Source organism: Lithobates pipiens, unplaced genomic scaffold (genome assembly GCF_037356315.1).
Source record: "Lithobates pipiens isolate NorthernLeopardFrog02 unplaced genomic scaffold, aLitPip1_a1.2 Scaffold_72, whole genome shotgun sequence".
NCBI classification, from domain to species: Eukaryota; Metazoa; Chordata; class Amphibia; order Anura; family Ranidae; genus Lithobates; species Lithobates pipiens.
Genome location: NW_027507895.1, coordinates 78,629 through 103,943, shown reverse-complemented (window position 1 = coordinate 103,943; position 25,315 = coordinate 78,629). Strand labels below are relative to the sequence as shown.

Below are 25,315 nucleotides of genomic sequence, written 5' to 3'. Positions count from 1 at the left end.
CTGGTGATTGGACACTGGTTAACCCCCAATTAAGGAAAATTCCTCCCCTATATAACCCCCCCATATGGGAGGCACCTCAGTTTTTTCGCCAGTGTCCATGGTGGTTGGTCACGTAAAACATGTGCTATGAAGAAAGCTCTGTGCAGGTCCCTGCGGGGGCCTAAGGGCTACAATAACCGGATCCATATCTCGGGCCGATATTTTGACTCCCAAGATGGTATGGTACCCGGGCCTCGTCATCTGAAGAAACAAGGTTTTGCCTGTAAGTCCTCTCCTATTGGAAGACTGGGCTCTGGGAAAACCAGACTTGGTGTACTGTTTACACATGTGGCACGAAAGTTTCTGGCAGAGTCTTTTACAAGGTCCAGGTAAGAGGTTCCTCTGAGAAGGAACCCAAAAAATCCTGAAGGTTGGCACAACTCTGCCCGCCGTGATGGGTGAAGGCTGGAATCTGTCTGTTTTCAGCAATTCCTGCGGCGAGGACAGGTAAGGGAAGTTAATCCTATATAAATTATATATTATGGATTTCTTCATTGAGTAGTTGTATGTCTTACCTGTTTTCCACCACTACAGGGAGTAAGAGCAGCCTGATGCATACTTACATTCCTTTCAGATACACACGCTCAGTGAAGCCTGGTTCTCCCAGATGACTCACGTCTCCACTGCGATCTCTGCCACAATGAAGGTAGCGCAGGGGTCCCACATAGTCTGGGGGTCCCACGCAGCTCCGATGGCTATCCCCTTCCCCCCCCTGGATGGCCGGCGGTCCTCATGCACGTGTGCCGAGCGCGCCCCCGTGCTAATGGGGGGGAGTGTGGTTGCGAGCTGTGCACGCCGGTGTGCACGGCGCTGTACTGCGCAGGCGCCAGGCGGTAGTTTTCAAAGCCCAGAGCGCTAGGGGGCTGTAAGTGGAGACACAGGAGCTGTGGGCAGTAAGCATCCTAAGGGATTGGAACCAGACAAACCTAAGACACCTACTCAGCATCAGGTTGTGCAATTTAAGCATATATATTTATTGTGAGACTTTGAGCACAACAGTGATTGCACTTTGTACTAGTACCTCTTCTTTGTAGCTTAGGACTATGTCTCCTCGTAAGAGGGTCTCAGGGGGAGGTAACAAGGGCACTGGTAAATCACCGCCTAGGTCTAAGGGTTCTAAAAATGCCTGTAGGTTACCATCCCCCCCTGCAAGACTGGAACCAGCCTCACAGGATGAGTCAGTGCCCCTGTCAGGTTTTGCAGCCTCTCCTAATATTTCAGCCCCGGTATTTGTCACTGAGGACTCCCTTAGGGCTACATTGGAGGGTTTTGAAGGGAGAATCATGAATTTTATTTCAGCTTCGCTGAAAGATAGCAGGAAAAGGGGTAGATCCCCTCCCTCTGCTGAGATTCCTCTTTCAGATGACACTTCTGACAATGAGGAGAGATCCCTATCTTGGGGCAGGGATCTTGAGCAGTCGGAGGAATCAGAGGAAGAGGAGAGAGTACCCCCCTCCCAGGAGCTCAGAAAACAGGTGCAATATTATACTGATTTGGTGCGTACCACATTCAGAATGCCTGCTGCTGAGGTCGCTACATCCTGTTTCTTCCCTGGGGGTCAGGAAAATCCCACAGACTGCTATTTGCTACAGTAGGTTTTAAAAATTTTTGATTATATAGTTGATGAATTGAGAGTTAAAAAATGTATCCTAATTGTATTTATCCCAACACAGGGTGAACGTGGTGCCCCTGGTGAAAGTGGTGGTGTTGGCCCTCATGGACCTTTGGGATCCCGTGGCCCATCTGGAACTCCTGGACCTGATGGACAAAAGGTATTTTGGGTGTTGTAATAAAAGAATATAAGGGATATAAAACATATGCTTTGAAAATAAAGCTCATGAGCATTACAGCTGTAGTTTAATCAGCAAATCATTCCCTCACCTTTCCCTTTTTCTGACTTCTTCAGATTTAGGCCAGGAATTTATACTAAACATGTTGTTACTACTTGCCAGCACCCTAACAAGTCTTCCTGCAATTATCCTGATCTGTTACTCCTGGTTATAACTCAGCATACTCTCTAGAATCTGTTTCTGACCTTCACGTAATGACTCGGTCTCTAGCTTGGTCTCTGTTATCCACTTCTGATCTGTTGCCTTTAGTTGTGGGTCATTTTACCTTCACCTGCCTGTCTCTTGCCCTGGTCTTCTAATTGGTCCCCAACAATGCTTCTTGGCCACCTGCCCTTTACTGTGGCTTATTATCAACTGTTCATTTCTGAACTATCTATAAGACAGACAATAAATTGAACAGGTAAATATATGCCATGGGACAGAGTGAGTAGCCAACTGGAAGTGGCTAGAACCCAAAGAACTGTAGTATTCCTAAACTGAGTAGAGGTTATCGTGCAGTTTGCATAAATCTGCATGCAGAGTCACAATAAAAATGCATTGTCCTAAAAAGCTACCAAAGTGACCACAAGCTCCAATTCTATAGGTGCAGATGTCATTTAACCAGTTAAAGTTCTTAGAAGCAACAAAAAAAGGTAATCTCACGCGTTGTCTTCAATAAAGCAACTTTATTTAGTCAACAGGCTGCTCTTACAGCTTGTTTGTTCAATAAAGTTAATTCCTGGGAGCGGACATGGTACATTTATGGATGTTTCTAAATCACAACATTAATTAACATGACTCTACTGCACAGGGGCCAAGAATATGATGGTTTTAAAGTTATTGGTTGAGGAAAGTGGAATGTTGGTAACCATCACTGGATATTAATAATGAAATGACAGACATATTTGGCAAAACAGCTTTGATCGTTCTTTAAAGATTTAACACGTTATGACTTCCTCATACCTAGGGAGAGCCCGGTGTTGCTGGTTTGAATGGAGGCGTTGGACCTTCTGGCCCTGCTGGTATTCCTGGAGAAAGAGGTACTGCTGGAACTCCCGGAACCAAAGGAGAGAAGGTAAAATAAGAGATAAGATACTCAACAAGTACCACCAAGTACATGCAAATTTAAACGTTAACCTTACTTATTACTTTCTCAAACCCATTAAACACACACTCCCGCTCCCAAAACAATTGTCGACACTCTAATTTGTTTGAGAATCAAAATATATATAAAAAACAAAAACCCAGTTAGTTCATTGGATGGGTTTACACACAAATAGAATACACAGAAAAAACATTGCAGTGTCTATTCTTACTCTACAGGGTGATGCTGGCAATTCTGGAGATTATGGCAACCCAGGAAGAGATGGCGCTCGTGTAAGTAAATTTTTTATCATGCCTTTTTAAATGGGAAGAGAAATTCCAAATGAATAGGATAAGGATGTCGTGGTGAATAGGTAGAGGACTGCAAAATGTGGTGGCCTTACTTGATGACTGAATTTACTAGTAAGGGATATGAAAACATGGGAAGGGGAAGAGGTAGTCCATGTGGTCCTATTAGATGGGGAGAAACATGTCCTGTGGGTGTCAATATTTGGCCCCACTGAATTGAAGCCTGGCCAGTGGAAAGAGGTAGCAATATTGAATCTCCACAGGAGTACCTACTACACGGGAAGAGGTGGTCCTATGGGGCAGCTGGATGACTGCTTATTTAATAAGAAAAAGTAGCCTTCATGTATGAGTAGAGAACGCCTTTGTGGATGTAATGAAGTATTCCTATTGGGTGAGAAGCAGTGTGCCTGATAGGTGGGAAAAGGTAGACTCTTTGGCTGGAAAAAAGGTGTACAAGTTGAATGGGAAAAGGTGGTCCTACTGGCTGGAAAAAGATGCATTTGGTAGCTGAGACAATTTGGTCTTATTATCTAGGAAGAGGTGTAATTGGTATATTGGACAATTTAGTCCTTTTGGCTGGGAAGAGGTGTGTCTGGAACATGGGAAGAGACAGCCCTACTTTCTAAAAAGAGACAGATCTACTAGCTAGGAATAGGTGGTTTTGCTGGTTGGGAAAATGTGTGCCTGGTAAATGTGACAATGTGATCCTACAGGCTGGGTAGAGATGTGTCTGGTACTTGGGACAAGGTGGTCCAATTGGCTGGAAAGAGGTGTCTCTGGTAAATAGAACAGGTAGTCCTACTGGTTGGGAAGTGGGGTCCTACTGACTGGGAAGAGGAGTGTCTGACAGATGGACGACTGTTTATATTACTGAAAAAAGACAAGGATGTAGTATCCATGGTGACACTATTTTAATATTTTAATTTGTCTTCTTTAGGGTCCAGCTGGTGCTGCTGGTGGTCCTGGTGATAGAGTAAGTACAATTCTTGGATGCAGCTGAACACTGCAGCCTCTATTTTGTAAACCTTCAGTAAGGACAAGGCAATTACTCTGACCCTGATATCTATTTTGCCTTTTTAGGGTGAATCTGGTCCTGCTGGTCCCTCTGGTGTTGCTGGTCCTCGTGGTGCACCTGTAAGTGAAAAATACAAAATTATATTAATATATGTAACTTAAAAGTAGCAAGTGGAGTCTGCCATTTTGTGAGCAGAATCAGTACTTACCAAGAATGTTACCAATGCTTATCAGAGATGTTGCTAGTTTCTCATTATGATACATTTTGGCTCAGTTTTTAAAAAGGCTTGTTATAGGTGTTTGATACACTTTAAAATATAAATATTTTCCTGTTTTGGCTCTGTGCAGGGTGAACGTGGTGAAGCCGGTCCCGCTGGACCAACTGGCTTTGCTGGTCCTCCTGTAAGTAATTAACTTTTTTTTTTATTGAAATATACACTTCTTTTCATTGTCCTAAGGAAATCATTGTAATCAGCCTTTTTCACTTAACAGGGTGCAGCTGGTCACGCTGGAGCTAAGGGAGATAGAGGAGCCAAAGGTCCCAAAGGAGAAGCTGGTTCCCCTGGTCCTTTGGGTGCTCATGGCAGCGCTGGCCCTGCTGTAAGTTATTAAATCTATAAATACATTTACAATGTTTACCATATGCTTTAATATAGAGGCACCAATAAACTGGTCTAATATTTCATTGTTAAAGATCTGAAAGACTGAAATAGATGGTTTGGCTAAGGCTTAGAGTAGGTTGGTGCAAACATCTGTTGGATGTTCCAGAATGGAAAAGAAATAGTAGGACTAGAGTAGACACAGGCATGTTCTGGCCTCAGTGGGTTAGGTGTGATCTAAAATGCAATATATATATATATATATATATATATATATATATATATATATTTTACCTAGCAGTGATAATTACCCAAGAATATTGCTGTACGTTCAGAGTTTTGTGTATATTAGACTGAACCAGAATTATGTATACCATTCGGTGAATGCAGAAGGTAATATGTTATACAAAAGGTACTATAGTAGGATTATTGTTGCTATTTAAAACACAAGCAGTCACAGACAAGTATGCATATTTGACTGGGGGGTACTGGCAACGAATGCACAAAATTTTGCGGTACTTCAGATAAACTGGCATACAACAAGGTATACATAACAGAACTGTTGAGAAATACTAGGCTAGTAACAGTGTTCAATGTTACTTACCTTGAATGATGCAGTCATTGCTGGAGTTCAAGTAACCTACTGACCCAAACCCATAGGATTACGTTTTCAACCAAAGTCACTTATAGCCATAATTAAAAAGTTCTGTCCTTAATATTGTGGGTTTTTTTCTCTATAGGGTCCAAACGGTCCCGCTGGAAGCACTGGAGCTCGTGGTGATGCCGGTCCTGCTGTAAGTCACTCAAGTTGGTCCTTCTGTTAAAAAAAAGAAAAAGCCACTTTGTGATTGTGTTTGTGATTTTAAGAAGCCAGTCATGGTACACTAAATTAGAAATCTTGAGAAGAATTTTTTTTTATCTATAGGGTGCTACTGGATTCCCTGGTCCCGCTGGTAGAGCAGGAGCTCCTGGACCCCCTGTAAGTACACTTTCATCTATAATAGTCTGTTACTGGTAATTGTTTTTAATACAATGACTAAGAAGGGGAATATGAAATGAGAGACACAATGTTGATTTAAAGTCATGTATCCTACCGTATCTAAAGTTACCCAAAACCATTATTTAAAATGTGGATCTTACCCGGTTTCTTTATAAACATTGTCATAATGAAATCCTTGGATTCCTCCCTGATGCTGTATATCCTTATTAAACACCTTATTTTATTTTAATTACATATACCTGTAGCAGGTATAGAGGCATAAAGGAGGGGACAATAAAAGACACCCCAACTAAAAATCGGAATCAATCATATGCCTATCCTATACTTTAGAATGAACTCAGACAGACCTAGAAAGGGCGTGTCTTAGGAAACATGGGAATGAAGAAGATTGATGATGAAAATTCTGAACTTTTAGCTTTATAGAATGCCCACTGTCAAAGTTCCTGATGGCCGTAAAATACCCAACATTATTTTGGAGACATTCACATAAAACACGAATGTTGTACCGCTCCAGGTGAAGGTATCACTCACATGATGCAGTCCCCACGTTGGGTGCTCGCCCCGGCGTGCCACCACAGTGTAGTTATGTGAGGAAAGTTGGTGGCTCACCACACCGTAGAGATGCCAAATCTTTACTCCATATGTTAATCAAGGACAACACAAAGACAGGATGGCTGGAGCTGTTAATGCGTTTCACACATATGCTAGTGCTTATTCATAACAAATTTGCTGGGTAATGTTTGCAATGCTGCTTCTATGATAATAGTGGGTAATGTTCAAACGTTATCGTTTATGCAGACAGTTCCAGTATTGGAAAAGGATATTTGTATATAGGCATGGTGGAGGTGGGGAGAATTAAGATACCTACTGGATCTATTCCATCAACTCAGTTAGTGCAAGCAATTTTATCTTTTGAAGTGGAAGGGCATACTTTTTGTTTTTTGTTGTTCCCCGGTTGAGGAGGTTTACTCTTACTCTCTGCGTATACAACAGAACAGGAAGTTTGGGGGAAATTAAGCAAAGCAAGAATGCAGGTAGCAATAAAGCACCCAACTGATGCTCTTACAAACCAATGTGGGTTACAGTTGCAAGTGTATTTCTAGTTTTTAAATTATATATATATATATATATATATATATATATATATATATATATATATATATATATATATATATACCCTCCGTGAGGTTTTTGAGTCACTATTGAGGATATTTCCCACTGTGTTAGAACAGGTAGCCATTGCTACCAAGGAAGAAAGTGAGGCTAAATCCAAAAATATTAGAGATGCCCCAGAACAAGAAGTGAATGGGAATATTCCAATGGTGACATCTATTTCAGGGACAATTTTCCCTCACTTAAGTAGTTTTCCTCTGTGACTGAGTGAAAGGTTTTTTTCCCCAGAGGTATGTAAACAACCAAAAATAAACTTCCAGGGTTTATTGCATACTTTCCTACTCTATCCAAAACTTAAAAAAAAAGTTTTGGTTTTATATACACTATAAAATAACCATACAGTATAGCAGTCTGGAAACTCTTCTACAGAGAATACAGAACAAATTGTGAACTTCATTTGTAAAAAAAAAGTCTGAGGAAGGCATGTCTCAGTGATCAGGTATCTATTTTCATGCTCCAATGTTGCAGTGAACAAGGAAGTGTGGGAATTAAATTGGCTGCCCTGGGTAGAAACTTCCATAAAAGAAGCTCAGTGTCAGTGATTTTGAATACAAAAGCCATATAAGTATAAAAAGAATTCCAGTAAGCACATCCACAATGTGCCAAACTGGACATAACACCCATTTTCAGATAGTGAAATCAGTTGTCTGCAGCTGCTAGTTTATCCAGCTCAGTTACCTTTCTGCGATTAAGATGAAATGTTTCCTTTGAAGTAAGTCTTAAAATGAACCTTCACAAAAGTTTATTATTTATTGTTGATGTGTTTCACTTGCACTTGTTTTACAGGGCAATGTTGGTTCTTCTGGCCCAACTGGACACCCTGGCAAAGATGGCGCAAGAGGTCCTCGTGGTGACTCTGGCCCTATCGGTCGTCCCGGTGAACAAGGTCAGCCTGGCCCAGTAGGTCTTGCTGGAGATAAAGGCCCATCCGGAGAAGCTGGTCCCGCTGTAAGTAATAGTGCCATTACATTGAATTGTTGATGTTAAAACAAAAGGTGGTCGACTTAGTTAACCAATAGGGATGACCAAATCTGCCCGAGAATGATTATCTGAGGGTTCAGTGAATCTTGTTTGAAATTTGGTGAACCTGAATTTAGCGGCATATTCCAATGAAGACTATGGGAGACAAATCTTGTTAGTAAGCTTTGGCCTTATTGGGGCAAATTTAGTTCAGTTACAGATCCAATAAACTCACACAGTGCTTTCTGGCTCATATAGTTCTTCCCCCCAACCTCTCACAGTGCCTCCCCCCTGCAAGCCCTAAGCCTCCATGGTGTCCCCCCCTCCCAACTTGCTGTGGAGCCTCCAGACCTCCATAGTGCCCCCAACCATGTCCCACAACCACCTTCAGAAACCTCATCCTTTACAAGGCCACTAAGTCTACTGCATAGTCCTCTGACCCATTCCACATCCCCCCATTGTGACATCCAGCCCCATCCAGAGTGACATCTAGCTACATCCAGCCAGCTACAGATCCCTTAACCTCTCATAGTGCTCCAAGCTCATATAGTGCCCCCCAACCTTTCACAGTGGCACACAGTGCCCCCAGGCCCCCTGAAAGCTCTACGCCCCCACAGTGTCCCATCCCCCATTCTTCCACAGTGCCCCCCAGCTTGCTGTGGAGCCTCTATACCTCCATAGGGCCCCCAACTTACAAGTGTCCCACAGCCCCCTTCAGAAATCTCACCCTTTCCAAGGCCACCAAGTCTACTGGAGGGTTCCCTAACATAACCTATTCCACATCCCCATCCCCCTATAAGGACCCCCATCCAGAGTCTTCCAGCATTTCAATTTGTATATCCATTCTTTTATTAAGTGAGCATACATTTATTTTTTTACTGTTGGGGCATCTGGCCTTGAGAACCACTGATTTACTGGATTTGATTAAAGAGTATCAAAACATTTTTCCTTTATTTTTCCCTATCTATGGAGTAGCAGCATATCAACCTAGGACAAAAAGTATGTAAGGACTATAGAACACCTCCCTCTTTATAACATAAGGAAGGTGTTCAGTGGTTCACAGAGGTGAACTAGGCAGAGCCGACAACATTTTTTTATAACACTGCAGAGTGCGCAGGTCAGCAATGGATTTTTTTATTTGTCCAGTGCAGAAATATAATAGTATAATGAAATCACAAAAGTAATAACCCTTTTATATTTTGTATTTGCAAATAGGGACCCCCTGGTGCTTCTGGCCCCTCTGGTGTTCTGGGTGCTCGTGGTATTATTGGTCTTCCTGGAACAAGAGGAGAACGTGGTCTTCCTGGTGGACCTGGCTCAAACGTAAGAACATTGATTAACCATATTTACATTTTAAACCCACAGCAAACATTTCATAAATGTCCTTTATATGACATTAGTGGACCAGGAAGTGACCACACTTGAGAGTACTGGGCAAGACATTTAAATTATTTTCCATATAGAGTATATGTTAGTGTAAAAGAGGAATGCTTGGTCAAGCCATGCTTCTGGATCTTGAAGTTATTCAATGATCACTTTCACTTGATTGTTAAGCCAGATCGTTCTTTCGGCTTGGTATTGTGGTCAATATAAATGGGGTAATTTTAATTTCTGAGTATGGCCGTTTTCAATGGTTTTTGACAGGCTGAACAGGTTGAGACTAAAAAAAAGTTTATCTTGCAGACACTGGGCCTGTGTATGGGAGTTTTATGCACACTGGCAAGTGTCTTGCATGTGCTCTGTGCTTGCATTGGATCTCATTTGCCCCAAGGCTCTTTAGAGATCATTATTGAAATGTTACAGCCATTATTGAAAAGTAGACCAAACTTGGCTAGTATGTACTACACAGGGGTTCACAATAGTGACCTCATGCTAATGAATCCAACAGCAACTACAATGCAAATACAGCACAGTTGCCAATGTGCATATCCTATAGCCAAACAATTTTTTTTTTTTTTTAAGTTTTGGATAAAATAAGACCCCTGTCAAATTTTAATGCTGCCTTGGAATTTTTACATTTCTGAGTCATCCTGGAAACCATTGTTAACGAGACACAAAGTGATGGGAGAGCCAAAAGTTATGCTCATCAACAAAGCAGGTGGTGAAGAGGTATCTTCCAATGTAGACACCATAATAACAGCTCACCTTGGAGGGATTCCTTTTACCTTCTGTTGTGTCTCTTGAAAATGAAATGCAGGAACATTTTCCCAATGGGACAAAGGCAGCAATAAATAAATAAATTAATGAAAACAATTATGGGGGGTTATTAATTCCCTACCAACAAGACAGAATATTTGAATTCTACCTGTGATAATAGGATAGAGGTTAAGGAACAAACATCAACTAGCATAATGAAAAAACAAATATCAGTTCCTGTTGTTTAGAAGTATGATTCTTTTAGAATAGCAATTTCTATTGGGAGCATCTCAATGAACCTTTTTGGTCTACTTCTGCCTTTATTGCTTCCTTCACAAATCCCAATAGGAAGAACATTCCTTAATTCAGAATAGTGCATGGAGCCATGCAGATAACTATTTTTCCCCCCAGAGTTAGCTGTACATCCAAAGCTACTGGTTCACCACAAAGATACAGTCTAATATTTTACAGAAATGTATTCAAAACTGCATATAGCTGTTTCAGAAATATTGAAAACCATGGCTTCTTTGGAGTAGGGCTTGGGGAACAAGAGAAAATATATCTAGATTGCTTAGGGTGGGCTGAAAGGAGCCAGTAAACTTAAGTTGACCATTAAGAATTGCCATATGTGCTTTGTAATCTTTTTGAGAATAGACATTATCCAGATTTTTCTTTACTTATTACCTGAAAAAAACATCAGAACAACATTTTCTAGGTTACTCTGTAGACTTGGAAGTTAATACGTTGGACTGTTGAGAAGTTTAAGTCTCCTGTATAATAGACAAAGTTTGCTTTTATCCACTTTAGGGTGAGCCTGGTCCCTCTGGTCTTGCTGGTTCTTCTGGTCCCCGTGGTCCCCCTGGCTCTGTTGGTTCTCCTGGTCCAGTTGGTCATTCCGGAGAGGCTGGTCGTGATGTAAGTAGTAAATTAAAATCAGGAGGTTTAAAATACATATGAAGGTCAAAGTCTGGTAATATAAGATTATGTAAAAACAGAAGAGGAACAGAGGTGAGAGAAAATATTAGATAAACATTTGTGGATCAATAATCTTCTTAGCCAATGTCTTCTGTTTCCGGATATGTAAAAGTTGCCCATTTTATAGCCAAACTGGATAAACAATGAATTCTTAGGTCACTGTTTTGTATAGGTGTTTTTTATTGATTATTCTTTACAATGTATACAAGTCTGTTAAAGAAAAAAGTAACTAAAGTTCTTGGTTGTAAGTCCTGGATTGTAGTCCTTATTCTGGACAGAACCTCTTCATATGCTTCCACTATTAATATGTTCTCTTCTCAGTGGTTTTAGGTATATATTTTGCCAGCTTAGGTAAAATGTCATTATTTTTAGATGCCCTATTTACTTTACCCAAGATTCCTTTGTTCTCCATTACTTCTATACCACCTGCAATATCACAAAGGCAACAGCCCATCCATATAATTGGTGGATTAATGGGGAATGAGGTGAACAGCTTTGGCTATCTGGCTTGCTACACAAGCATTAGTACTGTAGTTTGCACCCTATGGACATTAACAGTGCCTTAGGATCCTGCCTACATTGACTTGTGGATGTTTAGGCTCTGGTTTCCACTCACTAATGATTCCTTCAAATTACTACCCAAAGCTTTGCATTGAAAGTTAGGCTCCTTGAACTTCAAAAACATGTAAGGGCTACTTGAACTGCCCTGTCCACCTTGCAGGCTGGTCTTTACAATACTTATTACTGTACTTTAAAATAAATAATCAGCTCATTTATGCAAAAAAAAAAAAAATCGTAAAATATTATTTTTTATTTTCCGTTTTATTAGGTAGATAGGAAAGTGTGTTACACAAACTACAAAATGCTCACATTTAACTAATTTCTTCTTGATGTTTAATCAAAAGGCCATAAAGTTACAAACTTGCATTCATGAAAGTAAAAAAGATAAAGTATATCCTAATAACTAACTACATCCAGGTACTTTGTAGTCACTATCACACTGCTTTTCTAACAACAGGATGTTTGTTTCATTAAAATTAACATATTTTATTTTTTTCTTACTTTTTAGGGCAACCCTGGTAACGATGGCCCTCCTGGTCGTGACGGTCTTCCAGGCCCTAAGGTAAGTTTGATGTACCAAATATAACATGATGTGTCAAGAGCTTAAAACAAAAACTGTCTATATTGACAATAGCATTTAATAATCCTGTTCCATGGTGTCATATGCTCAACTGAGAGGGAATGAAAGGAAGAACATATTTGGTTGGTACAACAGCCATTTCTTCCTTAAAGTTCAGATAAAGTCTTGGCTAGCTGCCTTGGGTAGCTGGGCTTGATCAAAAATGTAAACCCATAATAATGTTTCCTGATAACTATCAAGGCAGCCAGAAACCTGCCAGTTTAAATAGTCTTTCAGTACTATGGAGATGTCCCATTCACTTTACCCAAGATCCCTTTCTGCTCCCCTACCACGTTCTGTAGCATCTGCAATTTTTTTGAAGGCAACTGACCTGTAGGATTGATGGTCATGTATCAGCCAATTCTTGAGACAACTACCATTTCTGCCAGCTCAATTTTTAAATAAGTTTTATGACCCAAGAGGAGTTTGAATGCTCTCTGTGGCTCAAGTTAAACATCTAAATACCATTATTATTCAGCTATTCTTCTTACTGCAACATTAACATTCAGTGTTCACTTTTAGGGAGAGCGTGGTTATCCTGGCAACACTGGACCCTCTGGTCTTGCTGGAGCTCCCGGCCCAGCTGGTTCTGCTGGAGCTGCTGGTAAATCTGGAAACCGTGGTGAAACTGTAAGTTGACAGCGTTTATACATTTACAATTTGTTTATCATGTTTAGTGGTATTATCATTGCTTTTTCTGTATCAGACAATAACTGTAATTCTTGTACATCATATAGATAAAACCAAAACAGGCAGATTATTTTCAAGTCTCAATGTCTTGGAAAGAGTAGATACATATACAGTATATAAATGTACTGACCTTACAATATATAGGAAATTGGCAAACTCCAGTTTTACATTTGGGTGAGAGGTATCTTATTTACATTAATTGTATACATTACACCAACATTTCCTCAGTGGCAATGCATATATGCAATAACCAGAAGCACACATGTGTTATAGCACATCACAACATATGTGAATGCCTTGTGGTTGAAGTAGTATGATATAGGTTTCAAGTATTAGTGAGACATTAGTTTGCAGGCAATCTATATTAGAGGCGGTGTTCTTAAACATTCAGTATTCCATAAATAATGTAGTAGACCACATGATCAGGACATTTTTGCTTAAGGGATCAAATGGGTATTCGCCGTAAGTCTACCACTGCTCAAAGTCTACTCTTAAATTAATTAAAGGGGTGTTAGATTGGAAAACAGCAGCAGATAACAAATAGGGGGTAATCATTGATCAGCCAATAGTTTGTGACTTGTTTACTGTATATATCATTTTATTCATGTTTTTCACCATTTAGGGTCCATCTGGTCCTGCTGGTATCACTGGCCCATCTGGTCCAAGAGGTCCTGCTGTAAGTATCTTATATACTGTATATTAACATTCAAAATCTTGAAAGCTCGTTTCATGTTTCGATCTACCTCTTGAACCTTTCATCGAGGTTGCATTATGGGTGGTCATTCTGGATGATCTTGTCACAGGAGTATTTAGCCTACCAAATTTCAACCATAACTAAAATCAGGATGGGAGATCCTTTAAAAACAACACAGAAGAATTAGTGTATGGAACTCACAGCATATATAATAGGGAATGTTGCTGAAAACATATACAGATAATAAAGGGAAAAAGGATTGGTGTTTGTGGTTGTTGTAGACCAGGTGTCTCCAAACTTTCTAAACAAAAAGCTAGTTTACTGTCCTTAAGAGGGGCCGGATTGTGGCCAGTGGAAGTAGAAAAGGTCCCGAAGTAAGTGGGAACAAGCAATGCCCCATCTTTGGTGTGAGAGGAATGGCACCCCATTGTTGGTGTCATTGGGAGGAATTGTGCCCGACCATTGGTGTCGTTGGGCCCCATTGTTGGTGTTATTGGTAGGAATAGTGCCCCATAATTGGTGTAAATGGGTTGGTATTAGTGCATGAAAATAGTGCCCCAAGGGCCAGATAAAGGTAAGCAAAGTCAATTTTATATAGACTCCTGTATTGCCCACCAAATTGATCTCCAGAACCTGCTACCATTTTGTAAGATTTCTTAGGACAAATACCTATTTGGTTTATTTTTTAAAACCATTCTAAATATGTTTTCTATTGTAAACGTCAAAGGTTTATGGTTTAGTCTACAACAGTGGTCTGCAAGCTGCGATTATCTAACCACCTTTTACTTGTAGGGTCCACAAGGTGTTCGTGGTGACAAGGGTGAAGCTGGAGAGAGAGGAGCCAGAGGTCTGGATGGTCGCAAAGGACACAATGGTCTGTCAGGTCTTCCCGGTCCTTCTGTAAGTAAAAAGAATAAAGTCTTTATAAATTATAATATATGTAATTAAAAACATGCAAAGCAAAAAAAATAAAAAATCCTGAGAGCAAAGTAAGTCCAAATACTACTAGGTTTCATTTATAAAGTCACAAAGGAGATTTCAAAATGAACCAGCCTATCATCCAACACTATACGTAGGGAAATAAATACTTCAATAATGTTTTGCATATAGGATCGATAAAACAGGCCTCTATGTCTGCCTCAGTTCTCACTAGAGTTGAATACATGTTGTTTTTTTTAAATGTAGATGTGTGGAGTATGTTGAACTTTACTTACATCTTCATTTAATTACTTAATTTTATTCCACAATATTCCCATTTTTAAAAGATGGACTACAAATCTGATGGATCCAGCCATATGGCCTACCACTTCCTGTCTTTTCTATACTATACTTCCTTATCACTTACCGTATATAGGTTTAATTAGAGCAGAAATAGGTAAGAGCACATATTTGCTGCTCATAAAATCTTTTGAAAAATGAAGATTCAGTAGAACAACATATTGTGTGTAACACACAAATCTCTAAGACGTTTTACAACTAGACAGTGCTTCATCAGAGTATACTCTTGGTGAAAATAAGTTCCAAAGGGTGACCACTGGTCCTAATATATAAACTCTTCTATTTTCAATGTATTATAGAGAACTTTAATTATCAGTGTTCCTTTAGTACAGTGTTCCTTAATTATAGTCAAATTTTCCTTCCAAAGTCGCAGAAAGGCAAATCCAAAGGGATAGTTCTGGACTGGTAAGGAAAATGGAACCCCCAGACAATATAGAGAAGACATTTAAAATTCTAAACAAACAATGCCCACAACACCAAATTATTATTCCTCTAATTCAGAGAGGTTAAATGGCTTTTTAATAATTTACCTCATATTATATTATTATATGACAGGTTCAGGGACCATATCCGGACAGAAATATGGTCGCTGCCTTTGCTTTTGAAGGCGCACTTTCTATTTCTAGTTAATTTAGGGTTAGCCACAACCAGTGGTTCTATCGTAATACAAAGAATGTAATATTCTTTTTTAAAACATAAATATTATTTTCATGAACTGTAATGTATATTGCAATGTAGTTTATCAAATTCCATTCGGCCATTTTTAAAGCCCACCTCCAGCCAAAAATCTTTCCTTTAGGTTTGGATAGAGTTTGGAAGACAAATTTTGTCTGGTTATTTTTTCTGTCTATGACCCCCGTTGGGCAGATTTTCCCACACTTCCTGTCCCTGAGCCATCCAGGCAAGGAATTGAGAGAATGTTAGTCACCAGGAAAGGAAAGATCAAACAGCATTAAAACATTAAGTTCTAACTCTTCCCCACTCCACTAAAAAATTTATTTTGTTTTACATTTTTTTGTCGACAACCTTATTGAAAAAAAATCCTATCACTGCCAAAAAGTCATGGTAAATCTTCCCAACAGGGAAAAAGATGACAATAAGAACCTGATATTCTATCTCACAAAACTAGGGATTCATTTTATTACATCTAAGTAAAATTTTAATAATAGATTTTCTCTTTTTCCTTTAGGGTACTCCTGGTGAGACTGGTCCCTCTGGTTCTGTTGGTCCCGTTGGTCCAAGGGTATGTAATGATCAACCAACAATGTCCAATCAGAGGCATATATTTAGGTATAATGTTTCTTTATTTTATTAATAAAACAACATTTTTTGTTTTTATTACAGGGTCCCTCTGGTCCCTCTGGTCCTCCTGGCAAAGAGGGTCGTTCTGGACATCCTGGTGCCATGGGTCCCGTTGGTCCACGTGGTCCTGCTGGTTTCACTGGTCCTGCTGTAAGTATTTTTTTAGTTTAAAAGAAGAAAATCAAATGTGTCTTTCTTCAGGAAACTTTTGATGTACTATTCAATATAAACCTGAACTCCAGGTTAACAGAATTCCAGGATATCAGCATGTTCCTTGTTATTACAATTGAATGCAGTACACCTGATTGGTTCCCAGTCCTGCCTTTCCCTCTCCCAGTCTAAATAATGCTCTATATGAGATTGCAAAAGGCTGATTCCAAGTCAAATAGAAGTACTTAAGCTTAAAAAATAAATGCAACAATATAACAATGCATACAGAGCTGCATTCATTTTTGAATTTTATATCTGCCTGTGATTGAGCTGTAAAGTCATAATGGAAAATCGTAATTGTACAAGTGCTGGTGATCAATTATCAGGGATTCTTAAATCAAAATTCTGTTCTCACATTTGAAAATTTAAAAAAAAATTGCAATAACTGGGTAGTTTGGTGTCTTACAACTGCAAAAGCAAAAAATTAACGAGGGTTATTAAATAATGCTTATAGATAAGTCAATAGCCTTTAGTGTAAAAGAAAATAATTAGTGGCAATTTTTGATAACTGTCACTTTAGCGTGTTGTTTTATGGTGCAAACAATTTTTAGGATGCTGTTAATGCTAGTATTCACACATAATGGTACAACTGATGCCATTGTAATAATGCATAGGTTTAGCATCAGGTTTAGGGGATAGGTTGAGTTTAAGGGTTCATTTAGGGTTACATTAATGAGCTGGCCGATAACATTTATGTTAAGTTTACAAGTTAAGTTGAGTTTATTGATTAGACTTAGGGGCCAATTTGGGGTTTATACTTAGGTGAAGCTTATGCCTGTTTTTTCTTACTTAGGGTTATGATACATTTAATTTTGGAGTGGAATAAATTAGTGCTTTACAGAAATAATAAATTAGATCATCATATATTAGATGGTTACAAACAAATCAAAAATTTGCTGGTTCACAGACTATGTAAGATCACAGTAATTGCGGTATTTCTCCATTTTTGTTTCTGCAAATCTAAAGAAGATGATGTTAAAGTAGAAGGGTGGCTTAATTAGATTTCATATTTTCTATTTAACAAATAAAGTGCATTATAACATTAAAACTTCAGTATGTATTTACTATTTTTTTTTTGTATAATTTTAGGGTCCACCTGGTCCCCCTGGTCCTCCTGGTCCATCTGGTGGTGGATATGATGGTGGTGATGGCGGTGAATATTACAGAGCTGACCAGCCTGAACGCAAACCTAAGGATTATGAAGTTGACGCTACTTTAAAATCCCTGAACCAACAAATTGAGGTCATCCTGACCCCAGAAGGCTCCAGGAAGAACCCTGCTCGTACTTGCCGTGACTTAAGACTCAGCCACCCTGAATGGACAAGTGGTGAGTAGAAAACCTGCCCAGATTATATATCAGCTTTTCTTAAGATGTGGATAAGGTGATAAGATAGGTTTGAGGAGAAAGCTCGCATTGCAACAAATACTCATTGTAAACTTCCTTTCTAGGATTCTACTGGATTGACCCCAACCAAGGCTGCACTTCTGATGCTATCAGAGTCTTCTGCGACTTCTCCTCTGGCGAGACTTACATCCACGCCAACCCAGATGAAATTACACAGAAGAACTGGTACATCAACACCTCCAACAAGGAGAAGAAGCACCTCTGGTTCGGCGAGATTCTTAATGGAGGCACACAGGTGGGTCCAATTTCTAGCCTTTGTATAGGCATAGAACCAAAGAGTGTTTCCTTTGAAAGCTTTTATTTAACAGTCTGCTACAGTTAGAGTGTAAATACATGTTGAATTTACATCTATAACACGTATGCAGAGCACAATCTGGACTAAAACTCTCCAAACTACCTTATTTTAAGCAGGCTATAGAATAAGCTTCCCGTGTGCTATAATATTAGGTTCAGTAGCCATCTGTTAAAATTCTGCCACAATACATATTTTTTTGCTGAGACTTGTCCATTCTTTATTAGCTCATACTGATGTGAAGCCTTCATATAATGTAACCTCCATTATGTATTTAAGAGAGACAGAATAGTCTCCCTTATTGAAAAAAACTGGGAGATATGCTGTATTCTTTACCTGGGGTAAGCAAAGGCCTGAGGCGCCCAGGTGAGAGAAGCAACAGCACAACTGTCCAACAAAGGTTGGGGAACATGAAACTGCACAGCAGAACACAATAAAACACAGAATAGGGATTTAAAATAACCATTAATAATTAGAGGTCGACCGATATATCGGCCGGCCGATATATCGGCCGATATTTGCCGTTTTTTAAATAATCGGCATCGGCCGATTGTGTTGCTAAAAAGCCGATTCTACAGCGGGACTTTGAAATGACTTCTGTAAGAAGTCAGTGTGAGTTGCCTGAGTCGTCATAGCAACACTTTCCTCCTCTCTGGGCAGACTGCCAAGAAAAGAACTAAATGATACAATGTTTACACTTCTGAATGAATGAAATCATCTCTGTGTAGAAGTTCTCAGTTTAACCATTTAAAGACTAAATCTTTTCTGACACTTGTTGCTTACAAGTAAAAATCCTGTATTTTCTGCCAGAAAATCACTTAGACCCCCCAAAAATTATATATATTTTTTTAGCAGAGATCCTAGGGAATAAAATAGCGGTTGTTGCAATATTTTATGTCACACGGCATTTGCACAGAGGTCTTTCAAATGCATTTTTTTGGGAAAAAAATACACCATTTAAAAAAGTAAAATAAAATAAAAACAGTAAAGTTAGCCCATTTTTTTTTTTTTGTCCAAAAGTTTTGACTACCCGTTTTTTATTTAATATATAGGTTTTTTTTTTTTTTTTATCTAGATCATACATACAAGTAAACTGAGGCGATTCAGTTCGCATTGTGCGCTATATAAGTATTTCATTCATTCATTCATTGGAGGTTTGTTTTGTTTAATAAATGTTTAAAGCGGGAGTCCGCTGGGACTCCGCGTTTTTTTTTTTTTTTTTTTAAAAGCCAGCAGCTATAAATACTCCTGCTGCTGACTTTTAAAATAGTGACACTTACCTGTCCAACGCGCCCGCGATGTCGGCACCCGAAGCCGATCTCTAGATCGACACTCGAGTGCTGCCGCCGCCATCTTGGGTATGGGAATCAGGAAATGGAGCCTTTCGGCTTAATTTCCCGGTTCCCTACTGCGCATGCGCGAGCCGCGCTGCGCAATGAGGACGGTCCCCGCTGCCTCTGGGATCTGTGTGTTTCCCAGCAGGCAGCGGGACACTTGCGGAAGGGGGCGGGCACTTGCGGAAAGGGGTGTAATGTACGCCCCTTTCCGCAGAGAGCTAGCCCGGAAGTGGGTGCAGATACCTGTACTGTACAGGTACCTGCACCCCCCTCCCCCCTGAAAGGTGCCAATTGTGGCGCCGGAGGGGGGGAGGAATCCGATGAGCGGAAGGTCCATTTTAGGGTGGACCTCCGCTTTAAGTGTAAGAAATTTTCTGTATCACTTATGAAGGCTGCTTTCACACTGGAGCGGGCAGACGTTGATGGTAAAACGCAAGTTTTAGCAGGTCTTTACCATCATTTTAGCGGTGCTATTTGGCTGCTAGTGGGGCACATATAACCCAGCTAGCGGCCAAGGAAGAGGTTAAATGCGCCCATGAAGCACCGCTGCCAAATCGCATTGCATGCGCTTCGGCAGTGGTGCCCATTCATATCAATGGGCAGGAGTGGTGGAGGAGCGGTATACACCACTCCAAACGTGCTGCTTGCAGGACTTTTTTTTTTTAAGATCCTGCCAGCACATCGCCTCAGTGTGAAAGCACTCTGTCTTTCACACAGACTGCAGGGGAGCCATTTTGCAGGCACTTTACAGGCGCTATTTTTAGCCCAAAAGCGCCTTAAAAAACGCCCCAGTGGGAAAGGTGTGTTAGATCAAGGGGGATTAAAAATAAATAAATAAAATAAAATCGGCCTAACATATCGGCCCAAAAAAATCGGCATCATATATCGGCTATCGGCCGCCATGATTTCTAAATATCGGCATCGGCCAGAGAAAAACCCATATCGGTCGACCTCTATTAATAATGTTATAAACCTCTTTTACTTTCCCAAAACACTCCAAAGCAAATATGTGACAACTATTGGTAAAATAACAGTTCTGAATAGTTAAAGGTGAAAGGTGTATGACTCTTTCAAGCTTCAGTATTCTCTTTTAAGTATATGTTTATCCAAATATTTAAGCTAGAACATATTCCTTCTCTTTAACAGTTTGAATACCATGACGAAGGAATAACAGCCAAGGATATGGCCACTCAACTCGCCTTCATGCGCCTTTTGGCTAACCAAGCCTCTCAGAACATCACCTACCACTGCAAGAACAGCATTGCCTACATGGATGAAGAGACTGGAAACCTGAAGAAGGCCGTCATCCTGCAAGGATCCAACGATGTTGAGCTGAGGGCAGAAGGCAACACCAGATTCACGTACAGCGTCCTCGAAGATGGTTGCACGGTAGGTCAAGGGGCAAAACAAAATTGGTCCACAATAATCAAAGTGGCTTATTAAAGTTTCAGTCCACTAGACCACAGTTAGTTGACATGTAGGCTGATGCCACGCTTCATCGTTTATTCACCTGGGCTGGTCAGGATTAGTGGCCATCCATGTACATTTACTAACCCCATGGATTGGTATCAAAACAAGCCTGCATCCCATGTTCTGTGACATAGGGGAATGCTTTCACTTCTACTTTGAGTGGTGCCATAAGCAATCAAACAGCCCACTGCTAGAGTCAGTTCTAGGCTTCTTATAGGCCTTGGATGCTCCAAGAGTAAGATTTTCTTCCTGTAATCCCCAGCTCTGTCCTGGTTCAACTGAAGGTTGTGGGTGGCCCTGCCTTTCTGTGCTCTAGCCCCTATTGCTACAATCTCTGTATTATAAATTAAAAAGTCCAGCATGGAGAGTAGGAGCCCATCATGATAGGTACAGCAGGTGAGCAGATCTAGGAACTCAAAGCAGACAATCTGATAGGTAGAAGACATAGGGGTTATTTACGAAAGGCAAATCCAATTTGCACTACAAGTGCACTTGGCAGTGCAGTCACTGTAGATCGGTGGGGGACATGCAAGGAAAATAAAAAAACATAATTTTAGCTTGCACATGACTGGATGATAAAATCAGCAGAGCTTCCCCTCATTTCAGATCTTCCCCTCAGATCTACAGCGACTGCACTTTCAGTGTAAAGTGGATTTGCCATTCGTAAATAACCCCCATTGTCACATGATTTAACTCTCTAGAACAGCCTTTCTCAAACTTTTCCACACAGAGGAACCTTTGAAAAATCTTTCTGGTCTCAGGGAACCCCTGCTACAAATTACTATATCTAAAACTCATAATACATTGGTGTGATGATCAGTGGGAAGAATGCTCCTTGCACATGTAATCATTGGGAAGAACTACCCCTTACAGATAGCTAAATGGATCAATGGTGTCAATGGGAGCTTATCTGAGAGGCAGAACTTGCTCATTGCTCAAGGAACTCCTAGAAACCTTTGGAGAAACCCTAAGGTTCGATGAAACCCTTTTTGCGAAAACCTGCTCCATAATCGAACAACGTTGTGGGTTGAGGGATCTAATTCAGAGATTCAAAAAGGAAAAAAGGGCAACAAAAAAATTTTGGTTGAAAACTGTCATGAATTATGAATTAGTAATTCCTTTGTTATTGAAAAAGAAATGGCTCCCAGATGGAGTAAATGGCCCAAGTAAAATGAAGGACCCATAACTGATTTGCTTTTTACCTTTTCCTTTCAGAAACATACCGGCGAATGGGGCACAACAGTCATAGAGTACAGAACCAACAAGCCGTCACGCTTACCCATCCTAGACATTGCACCTTTGGACATTGGTGGTCATGATCAAGAAATTGGATTTGAAATTGGCCCAGTCTGTTTCAAATAACATGAACTATTACAGTCCAAAAAACTAACTTAAGAACCATCCTCTCTTTGCCCTGTTTTATTCGCAACAACAAAAGCTGACACATTCCATGTGTTTTTCCAACTGTCGATGTGATTCCACCTTGGGCAAAAGAGAAGGAACAATAAGGGAGCATCGTGCAATGCAATTTAATACAAGTCAAAACAAAGTTGGAAGTCTTCCACGAGTTTAACATCACGTTTTGGAAAGAAAATAATTGTCAGCTTTTGTAACAAAAAATGAAAAAACCCAAATAAAAAAACGTGAAAACTTGCACCATTTGTGGCCTTTTGAATATCTTTAATGGAGGAAGTTAAAAACCAACAACATCTGTAGGGTTTAAATAACTCAAAGTATCATCTGATTTCCAGCAAGTCAAAAATGGTGTTGAGTGAGCAATAAAATTGTGCAGAGGTGCTAATTAAGGTACTTGAACATATTCAATGGTGCTAATAAAGCTTAACATCCAACTTTTTTCATATCAAGTTGTATTGTGTTAATTGTCTGGGGTTGGTGGCAATTATTGGAAAAAGACCAAATGCTGTGCCCAGAAGCCAGTAAAACACTTGGAATGGCCAATCATTCTAAAATTCCGGTGTTCATTGTATTTCATGTTATCGGAAAACTCATCATCTTGACTGGGCTGAGGGAGGTTTTTTTTTTTTTTTTTTTTTTAAGTGTTTGTGTTTTGTATATGTGAGATGTTTTAATAAATTGTGAAAATTTTAAAAACTAGTCCAGTGCTCACAAACAATTCATTTTTGGATGGGTAAAAATTTAGTTTGTAGGTGTTTAGGGCCTTCTTAAGTATATGAAAAGGAAACATTGTAGTTTTAGTTGTAGATAGCGTAGGAAAGGGTTAGACCCTCTGTCAAGTTCTCAATAAAAAAGATCTGCTCCTCTATTTTTCCTAGATGCAACTGCCACTGAACCAGACTACTGGTTGGAAGCTAAACGGTGGGGACCTTGAGTGGAGAGTGTGAACAAGATTTGCTTTTTGATTGCTGAAGATTGCTGGGTTGCATTTTTAGGTTATTTTTGGGGCTTTTTCTTGTAGCTTTTTAACACCTTTTTCTGTCACTTTTCAAACAGCTTTTTTTTCTTTGCTTCCTTCAGCCTACAAATTAAGGGGAGTGGTTAATTGGTCACAGGTGCTTGAGGCCTATATAACCTACTGTAGAACTTATTGTGAGCCTGCTCATCTTTGAGCTTGCTGAAACTCAGACCAAGTGGAACCGGACTAAGTGGTGAGTTAAAAAACCAGAGTTAGTGGAACTGGACTAAGTGGTGAGTTAAAACAAGAGGTTGTAACAGGGGTCAAGTGCCTGTGTAGGGTGAGTGTGTACCTGTGTATTCTAAGTACATGAGTATTCTTTGAGTAGCGTGTGTGTATTGTTAGTACTTGTGTATTGTGTGTGTGCACGTTGGTGAGCAAGTGCACGTTGGTCAGCGGGTGCACGTGGGTCTGTGAGTGCACGTGGGTCTGCGAGCGCACGTTGGTCAGTGAGTGCACGTTAATCTGTGATTGCACATTGGTAAGCGAGTGCATGTTGGTCTGCTAGTGCAGATTGGTCAGCGAGTACTTGTTGGTCAGCAAGTGCACGTTGGTCAGCAAGTACCTGTGTATTGTCTTGTTGAGTATTAGTGTAAGGAAGCTAGTTGTTAGGTAATTTGGACAGGGTATAATCCCCAATCCTCATTAAATTATTAGGTAAGATGCCCGGTGGGTTTGGAGATGCGACTCAGTGTACATCTTGAGGCAAGTATGTGTTCCTTGATCATCCGATCAAGGGCGAATACTGCTGTGCAAAATATAAGCACATTGTTTCCCTGGAAGCTCAGGTTTTGAATCTGGCGAAGCAACTGTCAGCACTGAGAAGTCCCTCCATACTAAAGGAGAACCAGGGACATACACGGCAGGTGCCAGCCTGGAAGTGGGTGGAGACAAAGAGGTGCAGGCACTAGGAAAGAGCAGATGGGTGACAGTCAGGAAGGGTGGAGGGGGAAGTGCCAGGGAGGCCGATCCATTCAAATAAGTACGCTCCATTGAGTGATATTGGTGAAACCAGTTAGGGATCAGCACTGCTGGAGCTGTGGGACTCTCCTAGCTCCCGGAGGAAGAACTCCTCCAGTAAGAGTGGGGGCGAAGCGAAGGGAAAGGAAAGACAGATTCTGGTGGTAGAGGGACTCAATTCTTAGAAGGCGAGAGCGGACAATCTGTAACAAAGACCTGAAGCACCAAACTGTATGTTGTCTACCGGGCGATCTGGGTCAGCACACCACAAATCTGGTGGACAGATTAGAAGGAGGGGCTGGGGAAGACCCTGCTGTCATGGTGCACGTTGGCACCAATGACAAAGTCAGAGGAAGATTCAGTGTCCTGAAGACAATTTTATGGACTTGGGAGCTAAACTGAGGAAAAGGACCTCCAAGGTAGTATTCTCAGGAATACTACCAGTACATCGAGCCACACCAGAAAGGCAGTGGGAGATTAGGGAAGTAAACAAGTGGCTGAAGAGCTGGTGTAGTAGGAGGAGTTTGGGTTCCTGGAGGACTGGGACGACTTCTCAGTCGATAACCGGTACTATAGAAGGGTGCAGATCAGCTGGGAATAGGGATGGCCAAAAGCAAGAGGGGTTTTTTAACTAGGTGACGGGGGGTCAGCACAGAACATATTCCAGAGGGTAGTATTGGGGGCATTAGTGGTAAATTAGTGGTAGGTTGACTAAAGCACTTAAATCCAAGGTAAGTATAGTAATAAGTCCTAGTTGCAATCTCAGAACACCCAATAAGAGGATAGTATGCGGCCGGTCTAAATTATGTGGCATGTTCACCAATGCCAGGAGTCTGGCGGACAAGATGGGTGAACTAGAGATACTGTTGTACAAGGAGGATTTGGATTTAGTGGGAATTTCAGAGACCTGGTTCAACAGCTCTCATTATTGGCTGGCAATCATTCA

General features: G+C 40.5%; 1 protein-coding gene across 1 annotated transcript in view; it reads left to right on the top strand.

Annotated features, from left to right (window-relative positions):
• The window catches only part of LOC143959382 (uncharacterized), a 35,896-nt gene extending 13,060 nt beyond the window's left edge, over positions 1-22,836 (top strand). Inside the window, exons 2-23 of the mRNA XM_077468021.1 lie at positions 1,713-1,811; positions 2,836-2,943; positions 3,192-3,245; positions 4,198-4,233; positions 4,341-4,394; positions 4,623-4,676; positions 4,767-4,874; positions 5,614-5,667; positions 5,799-5,852; positions 7,833-7,994; positions 9,222-9,329; positions 10,950-11,057; positions 12,187-12,240; positions 12,820-12,927; positions 13,610-13,663; positions 14,474-14,581; positions 16,149-16,202; positions 16,304-16,411; positions 17,561-17,798; positions 17,921-18,111; positions 20,652-20,894; positions 22,191-22,836. Of these exons, the coding sequence (XP_077324147.1) occupies positions 1,713-1,811; positions 2,836-2,943; positions 3,192-3,245; positions 4,198-4,233; positions 4,341-4,394; positions 4,623-4,676; positions 4,767-4,874; positions 5,614-5,667; positions 5,799-5,852; positions 7,833-7,994; positions 9,222-9,329; positions 10,950-11,057; positions 12,187-12,240; positions 12,820-12,927; positions 13,610-13,663; positions 14,474-14,581; positions 16,149-16,202; positions 16,304-16,411; positions 17,561-17,798; positions 17,921-18,111; positions 20,652-20,894; positions 22,191-22,337 (2,304 nt within the window). The 3' untranslated portion in view covers positions 22,338-22,836. The remainder of the gene's footprint in view (positions 1-1,712; positions 1,812-2,835; positions 2,944-3,191; positions 3,246-4,197; positions 4,234-4,340; positions 4,395-4,622; positions 4,677-4,766; positions 4,875-5,613; positions 5,668-5,798; positions 5,853-7,832; positions 7,995-9,221; positions 9,330-10,949; positions 11,058-12,186; positions 12,241-12,819; positions 12,928-13,609; positions 13,664-14,473; positions 14,582-16,148; positions 16,203-16,303; positions 16,412-17,560; positions 17,799-17,920; positions 18,112-20,651; positions 20,895-22,190) is intronic.
• The last annotated feature ends 2,479 nt before the right edge of the window (positions 22,837-25,315 follow it).